This window comes from Rhamphochromis sp. 'chilingali' (genome assembly GCF_963969265.1).
Source record: "Rhamphochromis sp. 'chilingali' genome assembly, chromosome: 21".
NCBI lineage: Eukaryota > Metazoa > Chordata > Actinopteri > Cichliformes > Cichlidae > Rhamphochromis > Rhamphochromis sp. 'chilingali'.
The window spans coordinates 30,660,165-30,680,515 of NC_137949.1; the positions used below are offsets into that span (position 1 = coordinate 30,660,165).

The window sequence follows — 20,351 nt, forward strand, 5'->3', positions numbered from 1 at the left end:
CCCTCTTCACACCAGCACGTTCTTCCCTCACATCCATTTATCTCTTTCCTCTTCCTGCTGTGCGGTTTTGGCTTGCGTAAAGCAATTATGCTTTGACTTTGGGAAAGGAGGATTTCCTCAAGGCTACAGTAGCTTCTTCCACGCAAACAACTATCCTTGCACTGGCAATCATGCAACAACTGCCTGGACACAAAAACATGTTTGGCTTTCATGCCGTGTCCTTTTCATATTTATTGTCTGTTTGAGGACAATGGTTAAAAAATACAGCAGCAGAAGGGAAATGCATCTGCTAAAAATGCAGCAGGATGTGACACTGCTAAGCTCACATTGACAGATGCGGTGATTATCCAGCATCTCTGCACGTGTCAAAGGCGGAGCTGTTCTGTTGAGATCAATACTGAACATTGAGGGGGTGGTTGGAATAATCACAGACCCTCATGGTGGGAGAGCGGAGTGTGCTATGCCGTTTTTTGGGGGGGCATACTAGCACACAGACAGCTGTTACACACATGATCTGGTCCATTTTAAGCGCTTCAAACTGAGCGGAACCTGTTGAAAAGGCGTGGCCCTGAGTCATAAATCATACACTGAAGGCATGCAGGATGCCTTTTAGCTAACAGACATCTTTTCAGCAAAGCAAAAACCTTTATTGACACCTCCATGGTTCACGACATGGTGCCAGTGACCACATAGTGTTGATTGTTGTGGTGCAAGTGTGGGGGATGGTTTTGTTTTGTCAACAGCTTCGAAGATGGTAGCTGGAAAGTTCCACAACAGCCCCTCGGGCTCTTATTAAACCGGCAACCACAATGTCAGGAGCTTTAAATTAAAGCTGAAGTTTTAAACTGAGTAAAAACAGACATGCAGAGCAATATTTAACATGGTAATTTAGGCCATATGTTCAAAAACTTGCAAACATATGCAGAAGCTGATCAGTAATGACTCTCAGGTCCAAAAGTGTCACATAAATCATGCTGATTTATATTTCATCATGCTAGACATGCACAATCATGCTTTCTTCTCTACAGCTAGAAGCATTTAATCTTTGGCGTAAGCACATAAAATCTCTCTAGAAATTTTTTTTAAGTCTCCCAGACTTACAGTAACGTTTGAACAATTTGGGTTTGTATCCTTAAGGGGGTATTTTCTGTATGTTTAGCGTAAAAATAAGAGCTGCTTAGGCTGTGGATGGTGCTGTGAGAGAATGGAACCACCCCTTGTTTTTCTAATTGCAACAGCAGGTGATTTCTCCTCCCAGCGCGGCATGCTTAGAAGCCTCAGATCCACTGGCAGCGCACATCAAAAGCCCCATTGATTGGCCGGACAGATTGGGGCATAGAGATCAAATGTGCTGTAAAGAAGTGTTAAACTGCTGCGCATTAAACAGGCCAGATATCTGAACTAAAAGGGGGCCATCTGTTAGCTTTGTAACTTTCTACTGCACTTTACTAGATTGTTGATACTACTGGAACAATGGCCAAGACTGTGGTATAATGAGACAAAATAATGTAATGAAAAGAAAAAAAAAATGCTTCCAACTGGATCTAAAACTGACACATGACCCCACTGAGCTTAATGTTTTCATATCAGTCAAGTGGATTTTCACTTAGGTATAAGGTTCATTGTCCAGTGCAAATTTACAGTAAATACTTAGTGACATTTAGCGAATGAAAAATTAATTTAAGAAAGTCTTTGATCTCTGTTAACTTCATGAGGGACACAATAGGCTCGATGTGTTTTGTAAATAACAAGTACAACAGTGTATTGACAGTGGTCGCATACTTTTGAGTAAGCATGCTCCGACTCGTATCCTCACACGTATTTAATAAAAACAAACAAACAAGCAAACCTGCTCTATAAACGTACAAACAGTGCACACCTGATTGGATGGCCGGCCTCTTAAAACCTATAACGTATGAGCAAGGTTTCCTGGGACAAAATGAATAAATAATTGAGACTTCCGATGATCTAAATAATTGCATCAAGCAGTTTCTCACCAATAGCAGCTTGCCAATAAGTCCAAAATGAGTCAGCAGCCGCTTTCATATCTCTTCATTTTCCAGTCAAAATGTTATTTTTAGGATTTGGATGCCAGCTAAATATATACATAGAACAATCACGAGTCGGCTTTACAAAATACTGTCACAAAGAAAAATGATGTCCCAGGCAAGGCCGCAGATGAAACTGCGGTGGGCCGATGTCTGTTTCCATGGTTGTGTTTATTCTAGAGCAGCACAGCAGAAAAGACTCTGTTATCCTATTGTTTGCATTGGCCAGGAGTAAATAACTCATAGAGCTAAGGACTAAAATGTCCGTATTAATCGAGGTCAGGGTTTCTCCCCATTTAGATAATAGTAACAATAATAATATAACGACAGTGATAAAATCACAATTTGTAAATATTAACAAAGTCTGGTGAGTGCATCACCCCAAAGGCACTTCCCCGTATTTCAACCAAGCCAGCGTTTTCACTTGCGTTGCACCAAGACGTTCCAATCCAAGCATCGCTGCGTGTTTAGCACAGTCCAATTACTTTACAAGGAATTGAAACCTGAGCTGTGCTTGAGAAACCTTAGCCAGACTCCATCAAATATTAAAGTGTACGGGTGTTTTGATGTGTATGAAGGGAAGGCAGGCACACCATTACACATGTCTTAAGAGATTGATGAGGCTCTAGAGTCTGTGGAAGCCATATATACCAGCGAGATGCCCTGTAGATAAGCAAATTCGGGTCCTTTTTGACACAAAGCAGAGCAAGAGTGCATGGTTGAAAGCAGGCACTGTACGAGGCTGCACTGATGCACCACTGCAGGATCTGTGTGATTCAGTCAATGGTGGGAACGCCAAATGCTTCAATACAAGAGAAGTATGAGATGTCTGGGTCTATTACTCACACTCCTCCAAACTCAATAGTCCATTGTCTCTGCCCAAAAGTGGAACCTCAAACCTATAAGTCAAAGGTGGGGGGGGGGGGGTTAAAGATGATGTCATCTCTGCAGGAGAGCCGTTCAGCCACACACCTTCATGGCCAGGGAACGGTTACTAAATCCTGTTCCCTCACTGTAAATCCTCCCAGACAAGTTGGCCTGCTGCAGGGGTGATAAAGGTAACAATGCCTGCGCTCAGCGTGAGTTTTCATGAGATAAAATTGCATATGGCGTGTGAATTTATTTGCTCTGCCGCCTTCATATACTGCTTTGAGTTCATTTTTCTTTTCCCTCTTGGAACAATTATGCACACACTTGAAAGAAGAAGACTGTTTTTCAGCTGCCATGTGGATGTTAGTTCAACAAACAGTGCTCAGCTAGAGGACAATCTCAGCTTTGTGTTTGTCCACACATAAGCGTTTCACATGATAACTGCCCATTTATAGAAATGGACTTAATATTTTACTTTATATGAGGGTCTTGGTCTCAAAAATCGTGGGTTCCTCATCTGATTTATGAGTGACACCACGTGTTTAACATTTAAATCCATTTTGGGGAGGGCTGTCTCCTGCTCCATCTTCTAAAATAAACACAGGGGAAAAGAAAGAGACACAAGCAGTGACCCCTGAAGACAGCAACAGTGAATCTAGAAATTCTGGATGCCTGAAAGCTTCATCTATATTAACACTATGAAACCCCCCTCCCCCCTCCCCCAGAAAAAAACCCCAACAACCTACTATTGAATTTTAGTTTACGCATAAACAGCGTATGAAAGCACAGAAAATCGCTTATTTTAAGCAACAAACTCCTCTAAAAATCATTATACATGTTAATGACACTCCATGTGTGAGAGAGAAAGAGAAACACACACACACCAAAAAAAAAAAAAGTGGAGAGGGGAGTGGGCGGTGTTTACCCACTGACATTGTCTGTAACGGCGTATAAAAACTGAGGAGGGACGTCAAGCATCCTTCACTGGGAGTCACTATGCGCTGATGCTCCGCCACATGCCCGCATCACTGTTGGCAAAACAAGGCTCACATCAGCACAGCAAACTCAAACAACAACTAACCGGCACGATGGATGGGCAACATAAAGACCGCAGAATGAGTCACTTGTGGATATTGACGTTACTGATATTTGTCTAACCTCAAGCACACGGATAACTCGGTCTTTTCCCAACTTCTTCTTCTGGATACTGATTGTGGAGCTGGATCTTGTCCTACAGGCTTTGGAGGAAAAGAAAAGGATTCTATTTATTCTGATCACTTTATTTTATCATCACTGCATTTTTGGAATAGGAGCGTCTTTTTGTGGGAGGACAAACTGTTTTTTAAGGATACGCACATAAAACTAAAGGATGGCCGTTTGGTTCACATCTGTCCTCGCAATAGTTATTACAGTATCTACTCAGGTATTTTTGTTTTTTAAATCTTTGCGTTTATATTTTGGGAAAAATGTATTTTTCTGTGCTCACTCTTCATTTCCTTCTAGGTTTTCGGAACGGGTGTGTTCGAGATAGAGCTGAATCATTTTCAGAACACGAAAGGTTTGCTGGCAAATGGGCTTAGCTGCGGCATGAGTGGCTGCAGGACTTATTTCAAGGTTTGTTTGAAGAATTTCCAGAAGGAGGTGTCTCCTGGAAACTGCATATTTGCCAACGCCAGCACACCTATTCTGGGCACCGACTCCTTCAGCATCCGGCCGGACGCCAGGCTACGCCTGCCGCTCAACTTCACCTGGCCGGTAAGAGCACCTGTCCTGTCGGGCGCACTCGTCTGACGCTTTTACGCAGAAACCAAACCAAATCTACACGTTTAAAAATGCGCTCTTCACAGCTGATAAGTGCTGAAAAATGCTTCTACCAAACAACACTCTGAAATGTATTTTGCATATAGTACTTAGCTTTTGTCACACCAATTAAATGCAACGTTTTTGTGCCATTTAAACTACGCTTAAGGGTCAGAGGACTTGTTTTATCCTTTGCCTAAAACTGAGTCTGCGTTCAACTATGTGAACTCATGTAGGACACAATCCAGTCCCTATATCTGTTGCCGGGATCATTTGAATTAAGTGCAACTGCTTTCTTTTATATATATGTAAAGTGTTGTGCCCCAAACCCCGTTTCATCCAAACAAAGCTAAAGATATGAGATCTTCAGGTTGTTTTGTGACCATTGTTTCCCTCATTTGTCCCCACAGGGTGCTTTCTCCTTAGTTATTGAAGCCTGGAATTCTCCTGCAGCGGAGCAGCCCGGAGGTGAGGAGATGTTTATTGGGTTTTCGCCACTAGAGGGAGGCATTGTGGGTGTAACTTGCTTTACTTGTTACTGAAAAGTCCGCTTTTATCAGAAACGTGATGAACGTATGAAGTGCTGGCAAACGCATCTGGTGTTTCAGCGTCATGGGTTCGTGTTTGTTAGGATGTCATGAGTCACACGACAATCCTTTGCAATCAAATCTCGCCAAACACAATCGTACTTCCCTTGATTTATTTTTGGCAGGCATGGGAAAGTGTACATCGCTTAAATGAGAATTTGAACCCTTGCCAAAAGTCCCATGACAGGCTTTTCCTGGATTTTACACCTTTTTTTTTCTTTTTTCTTTTCTTTTTAATCTCTGTAAACGCAGCGCGTAATGGCGAGAAGTGACGGCAAGGGGAATTTGAGGAGGCCTTTTAAGTATGCCTCTTAAATTGTGTATCGTGTTAAAATTTATAATTGTTAGATGTGTTAACGTCATAGAGCAGCCTAAATTTTAAACAGTCTCTCATGTGAGCCAGTTTGTGGCCTAAATAGGATTAAATGTTTTTTTTCTGTTTTATTCACAGATACCACCAACCCCGAATTCTTGATTAGTTATTTTACCATCCAAAGGCAGTTGGGAATAGGGCGTGAGTGGTCCAAGGATGTGCTCAGCGGGAGGCAGACGGAGCTACGTTACTCATACCGGTTCATCTGCAATGAAAATTACTACGGGGCCACTTGTTCCAAAAGATGCGCTCCAAGAGACGACCGTTTTGGCCACTTCACCTGCAAGCCTGATGGGGAAGAAGCCTGTCTGCCGGGATGGAGGGGAGAATACTGCCAAGAACGTAAGCAAGAGTGAAGACACCATATGGGCACTTTTCTTTGTTTGTATAAAAGGTCATGAGTCAGATTTCAGGAAGGCTGCTTGCGCATTAGTCCTAAATGGAGCAAAAAACACAGGCCATTAACAGCTTTATATTAGGTAGTTACAAAGGAAGATAAGGGAGGTTCTGTACATTTGTTTTTTCTCTCAATCCTTCCAATTTTTCTTTTTCTTGACTTCATTTGGCCCATATTAAATGACCTGTTAAGCCACATGATCACAGGTGTGCGTGGGACGCGAGGAAGCAGGGCACAATTTGCGCACAAGTGAGGTTCAGGTGAAATCTGACGACAACTAACTTGATGCTGCTTTCTTTCTGGGCGCGTGAGATTTAATCCAGGGCGGTGGTCGCTCGGCAGCACGCGTCGGGGTTAATCGCGGCATTATCGCCCGCCACGCGCCACTAAATTGCAGGCCCTATTGTGGAGGCGGTGTGGGGCGGCAGCTGCACACGGGGCTCGAACAGTGCGCCCGTAACAATGGGGCAGCTGTCCTGCTCCCCCCCCCCCCCCCCCCCCCTTTTCTTTCTTTTTTTTTAGAGCAAACATCTGCTCCGCTCTAACCAACAGTGCAAAAAATAAATTAATGAAAAATTAAAAATCATGCAAAGTCAGTGTGCCTCGCGACACTCAACAGGAAATCGTTTTTATTGATACACCAGCGAGTAAAATAAATAAATACTGTTTTAATAATTGCCTAATAAGTTAATAACACTAAATTATCCCCCCCCCCCCCCTCTCTCTCAGCAATCTGTCTTGAAGGCTGCAATGAAAGGAACGGAAACTGCACATTACCTGGAGAGTGCAAGTGAGTATTCACTTTGGTTTGGTGTCCCTCCACAATTAGCCAACGAAAAGGGTAAATAAAAGTCAACCCTAGTCATGAGAAATATAAAGTATTCAAAGCACAAGGGGACCTTTTTTCACTATTGTTCCCCTTTTGTCAGGCTTGTTGTAGCTCTTGTATGTGAGTGAGCAGATGAAAGTTGATTTGTGTGTGATCCAGCTATTATATTTTGTGTGAACAGATGCAGACAGGGCTGGCAGGGTCTCTTTTGTGATGTGTGTAAAATCCACCCGTCCTGTAAACACGGTACCTGTAAAGAGGCTTGGCAGTGCAATTGCAAAGAAGGCTGGGGGGGCATCTTCTGTGACCAAGGTGAGTGAATTAGAAAGCGACTCCAGACGTCTTTGTCTCAAAGGATAATGCAAAAAGCAGAAAATGTCTGGCTCATTTGATGCAATCCCTCCTTTTGGTTCCAGTAATCACGTTTTCTCCTGTTTGTTTACAGACCTGAACTACTGCACCCACCATAAACCCTGCGCAAACGGGGCCACGTGCTTGAACACAGGCCAGGGCAGCTACACCTGCACCTGCCTGCCAGGCTTCACCGGGGTTAACTGCGACTCGGAGGTCAGGGAATGTGACAGGCAGACCTGCCACAACGGAGGTCGCTGCCTGGTGAGTCCGGAAGTCTCTCTCTCTCCTTTCCCACAACACAGGCTTTCCTGTTTTTGTTTTTGCCTCCGTCTATCTGCTTGTCCAGGAGGATGCTATCGATTGTCAAGTCAGTGGGTGACCCAGTTCACAGACGATGTACTGTAAATAGAATTTGGTCTAAGGATAATGGGGTTTGTTGGGGCAGTCGTGAACAGGATGTGATAAAAAACGTCTGACACGGAGGGTTTTTAAAAAAAAAACCTTATATCTTTTCTCCTGCAGGACTCTGAGGATGGGTATAGGTGTGAGTGTCCGCAGGGATTCGAAGGACAACACTGTGAACACAGGGTGCTCACTTGTGCAGACAAACCATGCTTCCAAGGTGGCACATGCCAAGAGAAAGATAATGGCCGTAGTTACACATGCGAGTGTCCACCAGGATACACTGGACTTAACTGTGAGAAGAAAGTGGACAAATGTACCTCACTGCAATGCACCAATGGTAAGAGACCAGACGCACATCACTGCAAAAGCATGTATGGTGCTGTATTTCTACATCAGCAGTAATCAATAATGATGGTGTTTTTTGCACAGGTGGACACTGCGTGGTCCGCGGTAACCTCCGAGTGTGCAGCTGTCGCTCAGGTTTCACGGGACCGCGCTGCGAGATCAATGTTGACGAGTGCGCCGCAAACCCCTGCGCAAACGGCTCCACCTGCATAGATCGCATCAACGACTACACCTGCACCTGTCCCCTAGGGTATACAGGCCGCCACTGCGACAAGCCCACAGACTACTGTGCTTCTCAACCCTGCCTCAATGGAGGGACTTGCACCACAGGAGCCAAAGGCCAGTCCACCTGCATCTGCCCGGCCCATTACAGCGGCCCTCAGTGCCAGTTCAACAGTGAGCATCAAGCCAACACCCCCAGCCCCACAATAAGCTGGGAGTCCAGTGAGAAGCAAAAGTTGGTAGCCATCGTTTTGGGTGTGGGCGTAGTGGCTGCTCTGTTGCTTTTGTGCATGGCAGTGGCAGTGATGGGGCACATCAAGAAGCAGAAGGATAAGGAGCAGGACTCGGACACCATGAACAACCTCTCCAAGGTTGACCTTCAGAAGGAGAACCTCATCTCTACTCTAGAGCTCAAGAACACCAATAAAAAGTTTGAATTGGAGGTGGACTGTCCCAGGGAAAAGTCTAATCACAAATGCATCAACCACTACCACCTGGACTATAAACCCTCCGCGAGGTACAAGGATGAACTGTCCCTTGTGGACAAAGATGAAAACTGTGAAAAGTCAATAGAAGACACGAAACATTTAAGTAGAATGTACAGGTAGGTGGATGAGAAGAGATGCATATGTTGACTTATACCACCATGCACTGTTTTTGTGCCGTGTGCCTGACATGTTGTGTCTTTACAGTGAGAGACCAGAGTGTAGAATATCTACAATAAGTTCTTCTGGAGATTCAATGTACCAGTCTGTCTTTGTAATAGCAGAAGAGAAAAATGAATGCATCATTGCAACTGAGGTAAATCTATTTACTTGTTCCAGCCCTTTAATAACTGGTCATTTAGATCTTGCAGGTGTTGCTGTGATTGTCACTAAATGTTTGGACTCTGTCTCTTTCAGGTATAATAAATTGAATATATTATTCATCGTCAACATTGGATTTCTTGTGGACTGTTTACAAGTGTGGAAAGACTGGGATTTATTTAAACGCAAGTTGCTGCTCTTGAAAACTTGATAACTGGATAGAGCTTGTGTGCTCTCTGAATGCAATAGAAGTAAAGCTACTAATCTATGTGCGAATGTAAAGACTGGGATTTCTTTTTTTTTAAAAAAAGGGGAAATAATGAGCCAATCAGGCTTGCTCTCGCAACCTCGTCCGCTCTGTTCAAGTTCCTCCGAGGGCAACGGGCCAAGATGCGTGTGCCCGCATGCTGAGTGGAAGAAGCGGGCTATCCCGATGGACGCTTTCCATCTTATTGCAGTAATCGGCAATCAAACAAATCAACTCACCGCCAACGGGAATGTGGATGGAGCCGGCTTTTTTTTCCATTTCATCTGACCTGCGACGCGCTATGCAAACAAAAACCAGCATTGTGCTAAAGAAGAAAAGAAAAAGGGACTGAAAAAAAGAAAACTACTGAAAACGGTTCATTTTTGAGAGATGTTTAGGATTATCGTTTTAAAATTCAATCCGTTTTATAAAGAATGTATTCAGCCTTGATCACAAAGCCTTATACCCCCTTTTTTAAAGGGAATTGTTGTGCCCTGCTTATCTTGATTTCTTTGTGTGAAAGATCAAATGATGCAATATGCTAAAGCGCCGTGCAGGGAAAACTCATAATAAGGCCTTGTTTTACTTTATGCAAAATCCCCCTTAAATCAAGACAAAGAAATACATGTTGTGACTATCGTACCGAGAACGCCTTTAATGGAAATTACTGAATCAATAATGTTATTTTGTAAGATTAGTATTTCATTAGTAATTTAAGTATATGAAGCACTGATTTTTCTCTTTCTATGTTTTATAAGATTATTTTGTATATAGTGTATATTTATATGTTGAGATTAGAAGTATGACTTGTACATCTGTTTTTAAGTTGATGCCTCGCAAAGGTGAATATATTTTTAAAGTGTTTTTGTTTTGGTGTTTTTATTGTATTGTTATTATTTTTGCTATGAAAAGAAACAAGAACTACATATCTGGTACACTGTTTGTTTGTCGGTCTTCGTCGGTTGAGTGTCCATCTGGTCGAATAGAGATCCTAAATTAAATGTTGGAATCATCTAGAAGCTTTATTTGTGTCGCCTGGTGTGAAAGTGACGTCATTGTCTATAGATGCAGTAATATTTGGCCTGGTAGCTTCTTCTGATGATACTATGTGAGATCTGTGTCTGCGTGATATGAAATCATTGTGCTAGCAATCATTCAGTGGGCAGCATTGTAATTGGCAGGAAATGTAAGAAAATACTCATATATATATATATATATATATATATATATATATATATGTTTATATATATATATATATATATATATATATATATATATATATATATATATATATATATATATATATATTTAAAAGTCTGTATGTCATAATAAAGAGTCCTTGTTGTCTTTTCTGCTTAAATGGATCTTGGAACTGCTGCATCTCTTGATATCTGCGTCTATAATGATCAATAATTGATTCTTGTAGCTGACTGAAAGGTGAAAGGTGTGAGAAACACAGCAAAACTAGTGCGCGGAGAAAATCTATATGTCCTCGAACTAATGGCGCATGATCACAGCAAACAAAGGGCCCCGCAGCCAAGGCTCCATGATGCACACAGGGACTAATAACAATTGCACCCTCTCTTTGGAGATCTAACACTTTACTTACTTAACCCAGCCTTCAGCCAATATCAAAGCACCAGGCTGATGTTTCTCTCAAGTAAAGAGCCATGTCTTTCACAACCACCTGGTGGCAGTAGGTTTTATGTGAAGTAACAAGAAAGTAGTTCTCTCCTTTCTTAACCCATCAAATATCATCCTCACCGACTTACAGAGGACAAACTGATCTCAGTTATCAGCCACTGCGGTGTTAAGCTCGTCTATAGAGAACACAGACACCTAATGAGCTTAAGAGAGCACAGATATAACAGTCCCGGCTATTTATAGGTAATGTGATTACCTCTGCACTATGAGTTTGACCCTATGCTGTATATTGAAAGTGCTCATAAAGATTAAAACGTTAGAAACAAAGACAGTTTCTTTCTTCTTTTCTTTAAAATATATCTGCTTATTCTTCTTATTTCCCTGCCCCGGGTGCTTGCGTGTTCTCATGCGCAACGACTCAAAACTTAGGCGAGGCGTCGCCACAAAAGAGCCCCGCCCCTTCTATTTAATTGGCCAAGGTCGTGTCTCTCTGACGTACTTTGATCAACAAATACACATGTGTGCACGTCGGTATACTAAGGAGGAATGGACAGTATTTGCATTTTGATGACACTGACTAATTACTGATGTAATGATCATTGTGACGTGAAAGATGGTTCCTCCTTTCAGCGCTTTATTTATCTATATATCTATATATAGGAGCAGCCTGATGTATGAGACTCTATGAGGTCGTAGAAGACTGGAAATAACATCGAGCAGCTACTTGTGGACTTTTGTTTTTTCTCTTCCCAAACGAAGTTAAGTGCCTACAATGAAACCTCAGGACATTATAAAGGAAAAGAGCAGCCTGTGGATATTTGGCTATGGCTCCCTAGTGTGGAAACCCGATTTTGAACACAAGAGAAGAAAAATAGGGTACATTAGAGGATACAAGAGACGGTTCTGGCACGGAGATGACTTTCATCGAGGGGACAAGGAAAAGGTGAGATTTGCAGCCACACCTGGAACACAAGTATTTCCTGCTGATTCTGATCCTTTAGGAGTTCGCTCGTGCATTTTTAGATGTAGGCTACAGTATGTTGTTGTGAAGTATGAAGCATTTTCTTGTTGGTTGTTGAGTTCTCACTGTCGGTGTTTTTGCTCTCTACAGCCAGCCAGAGTTGTCACACTAATAGCAGATGAGGAGGTGAGTGAACCACTTAAATATTGAATGTGTAAGTAAAGCAGTGGATTCAGAAATTCTATAACCCTTAAAAAGCAAAACTAAAACTAAAATATCTTAAAAATATCTTCTTCTTCTTCTTTTTTTTTTAAATGTCAGCACAACAAGCCCGATGAGGCTGTGTTGTTTACTCAGACTGGAATGTCTGACTGTGAGTCACTGGTCTTCTCAGATGTATTGCAATACAAGTGACAAATAAAAACAAATAACAAGTAATAACTCTGCTCAGAAAATAATTAGCTAACCGGCCAATCACACTAAAAGAACAACTTTGCTATTTTAAACTTTCCACCTTTCTGATTATGAGTTTTTGTGTGATGTGTTGCAATAAACTGTAACTGTGGCGTGATAAACAGGGAAAATGTTAAACCCATTATTTACTGGTTGTCTACTGTTTGTTCTACTGTTTAATGTTCTAATTTCTATTAAATTCTGGCACTGGGTCAAGTAAAAACTGGACTTTAAATAACATCCTATAGGCTCAATCAATGTTGTTTGACAAACCAAAACACTGTAGTTTTATTTTTAGGTTTTTCTCTCTGAATATGTTCACAAAGTCAAGTCTTGCAAGTGTTGCAAGTGTGTCAACCTCCACCTGTTTGTACTCTGCAGGCTTGCACGTGGGGCGTGGCCTATGAAGTGACTGAGTGCCAGGTCGAAGCGTCTCTTCAGTATTTAAACATGAGAGAGGTTGTCCAGGGCGGGTACATAACAGAGATGGTGGAATTCATTCCTAAAGACGGTCACGGTTCAGTGTTGTCCCTTGTTTACATCGCCACACCTGACAACCCCATCTACCTCGGGCCGGCCTCGGACGGGGAGATTGCCGCCCAGATTGCCATCTGCAGAGGCAACACCGGCCACAACATTGAGTACCTGGTCCGCCTTGCAGAATTTATGAGGCACCACTGTCCGGAGGTGGAGGATGAGCACCTTTTCTCTATCGAGACAGCTGTTTTGAACATTTTCAGCAACTGCAGAGAGCTCAGATCCAACGACAGGAAATCCCTGCTGCTGGAAGTTATATAAAGAGTAAACTCCGCTTTTTATGAAAATAATTTTCATTTTAGTGGAAAAACAAATGAAGTCTTGGTAAATATTTCAAGGGTAAATGGTGCTTTAAAAGGAAATACTTTATTTGGTTTCAACTAAAGGGGAGAAAACTATCTCATGTCACTCGGAAATCTATGACATTCTCATCTCATCTCATTTTTCAACTGTTCACTTTAATATGCAGGCGACTCTCATTGTATTTCATATTGCACACAAAAATCAGCACGTCATGTTTTTAAGATTCCACACTATCCACAGAGAAGGTCTGACATTTTTATGATATGTTATGATATTGTAACCTTGTTAATATTATGAAATGTTAATGCACATTTTTTAAAATAAAGTTTTTGAATAAAAACATACAAATCTGTATGAGAAAATTGTGTTCGGGATTTCCTTCCCTGTTTATCTAGTCTCATATACATCTCTTATATTTTGTCCGTGCATACAGACCCTCCTGATTCATATTCCCACATCATATCGCCAAAGAAAGCCACCTCTGGCATTATGAAAGTGCTTAGTTTTCCTCAGAGAGCTGTTAAAAGCATGGGCCAAGAATCTTTAAGACACTCTTTTGTGAATTTATATTAAATTGGATGTAAGAAACTTCAAAGCCTCTCTATGCATATTCTTGTGACTTATAGAATGCTTTAAAACTATTTTCCTTGCTGCTCCCAGTTTTATGCCTCTTAAATTGTTCCAAGCACAGTGGTTGGTCCAGCTTTAAAGGGTCATTTTTTAATTCAAGGCATTCCTCAAACACACAAAATGCATTAGCATCTCATTTTGTAAAACCTCATAAAGTCTTTTAACCATCGTAAAGAAAACTGACGGTGAAAAATAGCAAAATACTGATAAACATGGTGCAATGTTCAGTGGTGTTGGCGTTGGGAATAATCTGTTTACCAGAGTGCACATAAGCTATTATAGAGGACCCACAGTCCTTACAGTATAGAGGGAGCGTTAGGGGCTCTGCGGGCAGGTGGGGTGCAGATAGGGTTTCTTTCCCTGTCTGGGCTCCTTCCACACAGCAAATCCAGCATGTCCAAATTAACACTGTCGGATTTGATTTCAACACTATTAAAGTGTCTATATGGGTCCACACCAGAGAGTGTTAATTTAACTCTTTTTGGAGAGTTGGTACGTTAACTCTGATTTAGTGTTAAACACCAAATCTGTCTGGAGTTGATAATTTAACACTTGGTGTTAAGAGTTTATATATTAACTCTCAAAGAGTATTTTAGTTTAACTACGTAAGAGTTATCTTCTAATTCATTCTAAAAAGCGGGAATTTTACTGTTCTGAACTTCTAGAAATTTCTTTTGGAAATAAACATTTACTAAAAAGATGCAATGGTTTTTGAAAAACATTTATTCTGAACTGTGCACCACAATTTCAAAACATTTTCTGAAAGATGTAACAGTATACATGTTCTCACTTTCATTAGAATTTTGTTTATCAAAAGGTCTGACATGGTAAATGCAAATAACAGCATCTCATCACTTATTTCTTCAATACAATATGCATGTCCTTCATTCATCCCTCTGTGGAACTTCAACGCACTTCTGCTCTCCCCCATATTCCATCTTCACAAGCATATCCTGTGCGGAGATCGAATAAAAATTAGTTGACACTAATTAATGGCACAAATAATCCAGTAAACAATTGCAGCACAGTAAAAAAAAAAAAAAAGGAATCCTCTTTGAGCCATTAGTTGTGTAAAGTATTTTCCCAAAAGACAAGGACACAGGCAACAGGTAATACTGAACTAAATGTAAAACCTCAACCTTTTTAATTTTTACCTAAACCGTGTGCACAAAACTCTGGAGGGATCGATGCTAACGTAGAATCCAGTCAGGACGTCTGCTACTGCTGTTTGCTCGCTTTTTTTATTTTTTTTTTTTATGGGCGATCGTTTTCAGGCTTCAAGTAGCACCATTATACCAACATTTCACATTCTACACATTGTTTTAGGTGTATTTGACCAAAAGTTTGACTGAAAATTCACATGCAAGCTTTTTTCAAGGCTGTGGTATTTGCCCGCAAACAATACCTTTCAGCTAGCTAAAACAGAATATTATGCTATCACCGAGCAACATGGCTAATGCCTTTCACACAGCTTTGTCTCAACTCCAAAGAGCCACAGAAGTAAAAGCTAATAATAATTGAAACAATCTTTGAAAAAATGACTTACCAAGCAGGGCAAACAACTCAAATATGTAGAGCAAAATGTTCTGAAACGGCTTCACTTCAGCTTCGATTGGAGCCGTGCTGGGGGCGGAGTCTGTGAATTTACTCTGTTGGTGTCATAGCCCCTGTAGGAGTTCAGAGTTAAGAGGTCAAGAGTTAATGTTTCCATTGTAACACCTCCAGATTTGAAATAGAAACACTCATTTTTAACACTCGATTTTAACTACTATCATTTTACACCTCAGAGTTACATTAAAAGAATGTGACTCTGCTTAGAGTAAAATTAACTCTACTTTTGCAAGAAGACTATTAACACCAAAACATTTAACACTTTTGAATTTGCTGTGCATGGATAAACAAGCCACAGTTCTGTCGCACTGCTCTGCTTTCCTAGAACTCAGTCCCAAACTAGGTCAAAGGTTTAGAGCCATGAAAACAGCAGAGCAAAGAGATCTCACATGCACAAAACATGTAAAACAGACAGAATATCCTCTCAGGTAGAAAAATCTGTAGAACTCATTACATAACTCTGTTCTCAGAGATAAAGGTTTCAGTGAAAGTACATTTCTGTCAATACAAGTGCAAGCTCTCCCTCGGACGAATTACTGAACCGTAAATTATGTTTTCCAAGTGCCAAAAAAGGTACATAACAAAGCAGTAAAGGCTGCATATTTTCACAGTTTGTTCAAGACTTTTAAGGTGTCATGTCAGCTGCTAGTCAGAATTTAGTCCTACAGAAAAGGAGATTAGGTACAAATAATAATAATGAATAAGTCTTCAACTTATAAATGAACATATTTAGTGTATTCTGACATATCTGATTCTGTATCTGTCTTATTACGGTCACACGGGATGAAGTTCTGGGTCCAAATCTTTGTGTGCCATTTATTCTCACCGAGCTTGGTCTGATTCTTTGGTTTCTTTGTTTCTGTTTCTAAGTGATTACCCCTGCGCCCAGCATGCACTTTCTATTGTTGTTACTATGCTTAATTTTTCCAGCATTACATTAAAGAACAAAAGTGTTCCTCGAGATTCAGCGCTGGTCTCTGTTAGGTACAAACCACTGTCCAAGGTACAACGATAGTACCTGAAAGAGCATCACCCAAATGATAAGCCGGGGTTGACCATACAGTGACCCAATAAGATACTGTTTGCAGAAAAACAGTAAAGTTTTCATTAAAACTAATGAGATTATCCAGATAAACAAGACAGAGTCATGTGTTTGTTAGTGGTTTTCTACACCCCATGTGGTCACATGTGGTACACAGAAACCTGGTGCTGTGCAGTCCTGGTACAAGCTGTTCATGACAAAAATGTCAGATGACCGTGATGACTCAGAAAATATGAGTACTCGTTTCCCTTCAGTCCACGCCCAACATGCTTTTAATTTTTACTATTCGTGAGTTTACTAAAGAAAGAGACGCTAAATGAATCGAGAGTTTCTGTTTGCACAGCATTCAGTTTCTTCTTTTTTTGATGAGATTTTATTCTTCTTCCAGTCTATTCTTCAACGTATAAGTAAGGCTGCACCTCTACTTCTTGCCATGTTAGGATTTGAAGACACTAATACCTGTTGGGTGCATCCTTCTCCAGCTGGCACAGCAGGCCTTTATCATAAAGTTCTTTCATTCTTGAGTTTTTATTCATTTTTGTGCTTGGTTAGGTTTAAGCATCAAAACTACTTGGGAAAAGTAGTTATTGTAGTATGTTGTAGGAGGGTTGTTTTCACAGTTAAGCTAAGGAAATAATGACACTGACATGGATCTGAGGTCTATTACAGGCTTTGGTCTAACGCTGGGCTGTACACCACCTGATCAGTTTTTCCATGCATTTAATTACAAAAACTCAAGACAGCCTGAGTCACACGAATCATCGGCAATCACACGCTGTGTGCTCAATCTAAAGTATAATTATGGGAGCTACGACGACTGGTAACAGATAACATTTAATGGACTGATAGCATTCAAAGCAGATGACTGCATGATTTACCGCTTACTGTGGCTATAACAATAAAGATAAGTCAGTCAATAAAACCTCTTTACCATACCAGTGTTTGGCAAAGTGCAGAGGAAATGTGAGACCTGGGATCAATATTCTTAGGAGGTAATTCTTCACCAACATATGTGCAAACATCTCCATATGTCTGACATTTTGCATTCTTTTTTTACTCTTAATTGCATTGCTATTTAAGCCCACAGAATTGGTTCTATGAAGCTTTTTCTTTTAATAAGTAAATTAAAAAGTAAAGTGCATATTTTGTGCTCCATGTGCATTGTGAACCACAATTTTAGGAAATTATATTGTTAAAAAAGAGCCCTAGTTGTAAAGAACATTGACAATAACACAAAGAGACTGAGGTCATGTGCTCAGCATGTTCAAGCTGTTCTATCCACCACTACACAGAACAGTTGTCACGTCCCTAAAAAACACTGTTTCTTGTGTTTGGAGCCTCCACCTGCATGCTAATGTGTACTCAATCTGAACTCTTGACCTTGGTTTGGTCAGTCAATGGCTGATGGTCATCTTGGAAATATGTTAAAGAGAAAGTGATTAGGCCGCTAATGGAGTCCATCCACTTTAGAGCCCTTGCCCTCTTACACTGGATGGTCAGCTCTGTCTCCTGAGGGTCACCTCACCCCTCTATGAGAGGACCTGAGTGTTTTTTTGATTGGGAAGGCAACTTCATCGAAACAGGAAGACCATCTATTAATAAGACACAAATAATGTTTCAATCGTCTAATAGACGCAGAAGCTCGTACTTCACGTAGTAAGTGCATTATACGAAATATAAAGCTTTCAGGTTACTCAGATCAAAAGCGTAAATCTGACTTCTGGTTTGGGCCTGAGCTGCGTCTGATCTGGTTACATGTGGCAGAAGAGAAAGATCACAGTTGGTATTCATCCATCATTGTGCGGCAATCAACACAACTCATTCATTATCACTAGCAGTTTGCATGAAAAGTGTTTCTTCTCGTCAAAGCAGAACATGACTCATGTGGGCTGGATCTCTTAATTCAATCTGCACAGAGCAGGAACGGGGACCTGCTGCCTCGATCCCTGAGGAACGTCACTTTTGCACCACTTAATTTCATTTCCCTAATCTCATTTACACCCAAACTCACCGCGGTGTCACTGGTCTGGCCGAGGGGTGTTGTGCACTGAGGTGAGAGTTTCTAAATGTACGCAATCTGACTTTAAATCCAAAACACCACAATAACTGTTAAAATTACTCTACGCTGCTTTGTGTGATGTATAATCATGAATCGGGATGCCAGTGGTAGCAGGGCCAGTCTATTTGCCATCCTAATAACGAGCAATGAACACACACAGCACAGCTGCTCTTGAGTAATTACTGAGGAAATGAAAAAGAAAGAAATGTCACAGATGTTTGCACTCTGTTCTGAGTGACACTGTGAATACAACTTTTCATATTTCCTCTACTCTTTGGCAAAGAGTGTGGCAGGGAGCAGTTATTGAATGTCCTATCTTTATTGTTGTAGCTATAATGAGAGCTGCTGGAGGCAGTCGTAAATTATCAGTGCTCTAATGTGGCTCGATCGAGCTCTTACTCCAAATAAAACAGTCTTTATGAACTGGCAGATGCTCTGGGCAGCTTCAGTCAGTCACACCCAGAATGTACTGTCCCTGACACACATCACACCAAAAAAGTATCGGTGGAGTGTGATACTTGGCATTGACAACAAAGAACAGAACTGGTTTTGAAGGAACAAATTGATTATAGGGTGTACTCTTACAGACAAATACTACATAAACAACGCCTGAGTCATCGGAATTTTTTGGTTGGAACATTTTGTAGCAGGTTTGGCATCTGGTCACTGCATCGTAACACTGGAAAGCAAAACAAACAAACAAGAAAACCAAAAACGAAGTTCACCCACACAGCAAAATCTCCAGTGTTAAATTAACACTGGAGAGTGTCTATATGGGTCCACACCTCTGAGTGTTAAATACAACACTGTTGAGTGTTAAATTAACACTTTTGACAGTGTTATATGTTTAAAAGTAACCTAGTCAGTTTTGAAGATCAACAATGGCTAACACTGAGCAGTGCTGATTTTCTAACACTGGAAAATAACTCAAAATGTTAGAAATATTTTAATTGATGAAATATGTTCATCTACTGGCTCATTTCAGACACTACGAGGTCTCCAAGCTCTCAGGTAGCTTGACTTGATTTCTCAGAGTGAATCAAAAGGCCCTGGAGGTTTCCGGCCATTTTTCTCTTGAGTGTTTTCTCTCAAAGAACAGGAAAGGCTGCTCTGTTTCCCACACACTCACAGAGGTTCCATATCAGTGCTATTTTACAGGACAGCAGTTAATAATCAAGCAGCTGCAGGGTCACTGTAACTTTGTCTTTAATCTGAAAGACTGTGCTTAACCAAAAATGCTGGTCTGAAGTTTTCTAGAGGGAATACTATCTTTAAACCCAACCAACCATCCACCCATTATCTTCCAATAAATCCATTCAGGGTTTCAGGGGGCTGGGGCAGAACTCTACGAGTTAGGTACTCATGGATTTATAAGGGACTTATTTAGCGCTGTTTAATAAAAGCCAACTGTGTAGTTCATATGATAGTGCGAGCATTTCACTCACTTTGCTGTGATATTTGACATGATATTTAAGTGTGTAATCTTAGAAGTGAAATCCACAAATGATACTCTGTGTTTGTCTGTGATGTTGTGTCCATTTGGAAAGTTCATGTTCTCATGTTAGTCAGCCAATTACAGCAGAGCTTCCTGTTTGAAGAGATTGTAATCAGGCCTTGGGAGAACATATGCTGTGTGGATTGATGCGGAGCCAGTTGAAACTAAAATAAGGAGAAAGCACAGATGCTTCCAAAGGCCAAAGGGTGAAACCTCTGTTGATGTTGTTATCAATTTCATAAATGAATTATTGTGATTTGCAGGCCTTTCTGACAACAGGGTTCCTGAATATTATGGCAAAAGTAAGACTGAGATGATGCCATCAGTGACTCA

At 41.0% G+C, this 20,351-nt stretch overlaps 2 protein-coding genes across 2 annotated transcripts; both read left to right on the forward strand.

The window, feature by feature from the left end:
- The first annotated feature begins 3,889 nt into the window (after positions 1 to 3,889).
- On the forward strand, positions 3,890 to 10,478 carry LOC308389295 (delta-like protein 4). Its single transcript, XM_080870600.1, has 11 exons — positions 3,890 to 4,341; positions 4,422 to 4,673; positions 5,129 to 5,186; positions 5,757 to 6,020; positions 6,805 to 6,865; positions 7,086 to 7,216; positions 7,350 to 7,519; positions 7,781 to 8,000; positions 8,093 to 8,834; positions 8,923 to 9,031; positions 9,133 to 10,478. Exons 1-11 carry the CDS (start codon positions 4,288 to 4,290, stop codon positions 9,136 to 9,138), a joined length of 2,067 nt encoding a protein of 688 aa, XP_080726726.1. The 5' UTR covers positions 3,890 to 4,287; the 3' UTR covers positions 9,139 to 10,478.
- A 963-nt stretch (positions 10,479 to 11,441) lies between these two features.
- LOC308389251 (glutathione-specific gamma-glutamylcyclotransferase 1-like) lies at positions 11,442 to 13,418 on the forward strand. The gene is made up of 3 exons (XM_080870490.1): positions 11,442 to 11,870; positions 12,039 to 12,074; positions 12,723 to 13,418. Exons 1-3 carry the CDS (start codon positions 11,700 to 11,702, stop codon positions 13,137 to 13,139), a joined length of 624 nt encoding a protein of 207 aa, XP_080726616.1. The 5' UTR covers positions 11,442 to 11,699; the 3' UTR covers positions 13,140 to 13,418.
- The last annotated feature ends 6,933 nt before the right edge of the window (positions 13,419 to 20,351 follow it).

Excerpts from the sequence above, each read along its gene's own strand:
- LOC308389295 (XM_080870600.1), top strand. The coding sequence starts at position 4,288 with ATGGCCGTTTGGTTCACATCTGTCCTCGCAATAGTTATTACAGTATCT. Across the intron at positions 4,342-4,421 it reads TTATTACAGTATCTACTCAG|GTTTTCGGAACGGGTGTGTT; the intron begins GTATTTTTGTTT and ends ATTTCCTTCTAG. Across the intron at positions 8,001-8,092 it reads CTCACTGCAATGCACCAATG|GTGGACACTGCGTGGTCCGC; the intron begins GTAAGAGACCAG and ends TTTTTTGCACAG.
- LOC308389251 (XM_080870490.1), top strand. The coding sequence starts at position 11,700 with ATGAAACCTCAGGACATTATAAAGGAAAAGAGCAGCCTGTGGATATTT. Across the intron at positions 11,871-12,038 it reads ATCGAGGGGACAAGGAAAAG|CCAGCCAGAGTTGTCACACT; the intron begins GTGAGATTTGCA and ends TGCTCTCTACAG. Across the intron at positions 12,075-12,722 it reads CACTAATAGCAGATGAGGAG|GCTTGCACGTGGGGCGTGGC; the intron begins GTGAGTGAACCA and ends TGTACTCTGCAG.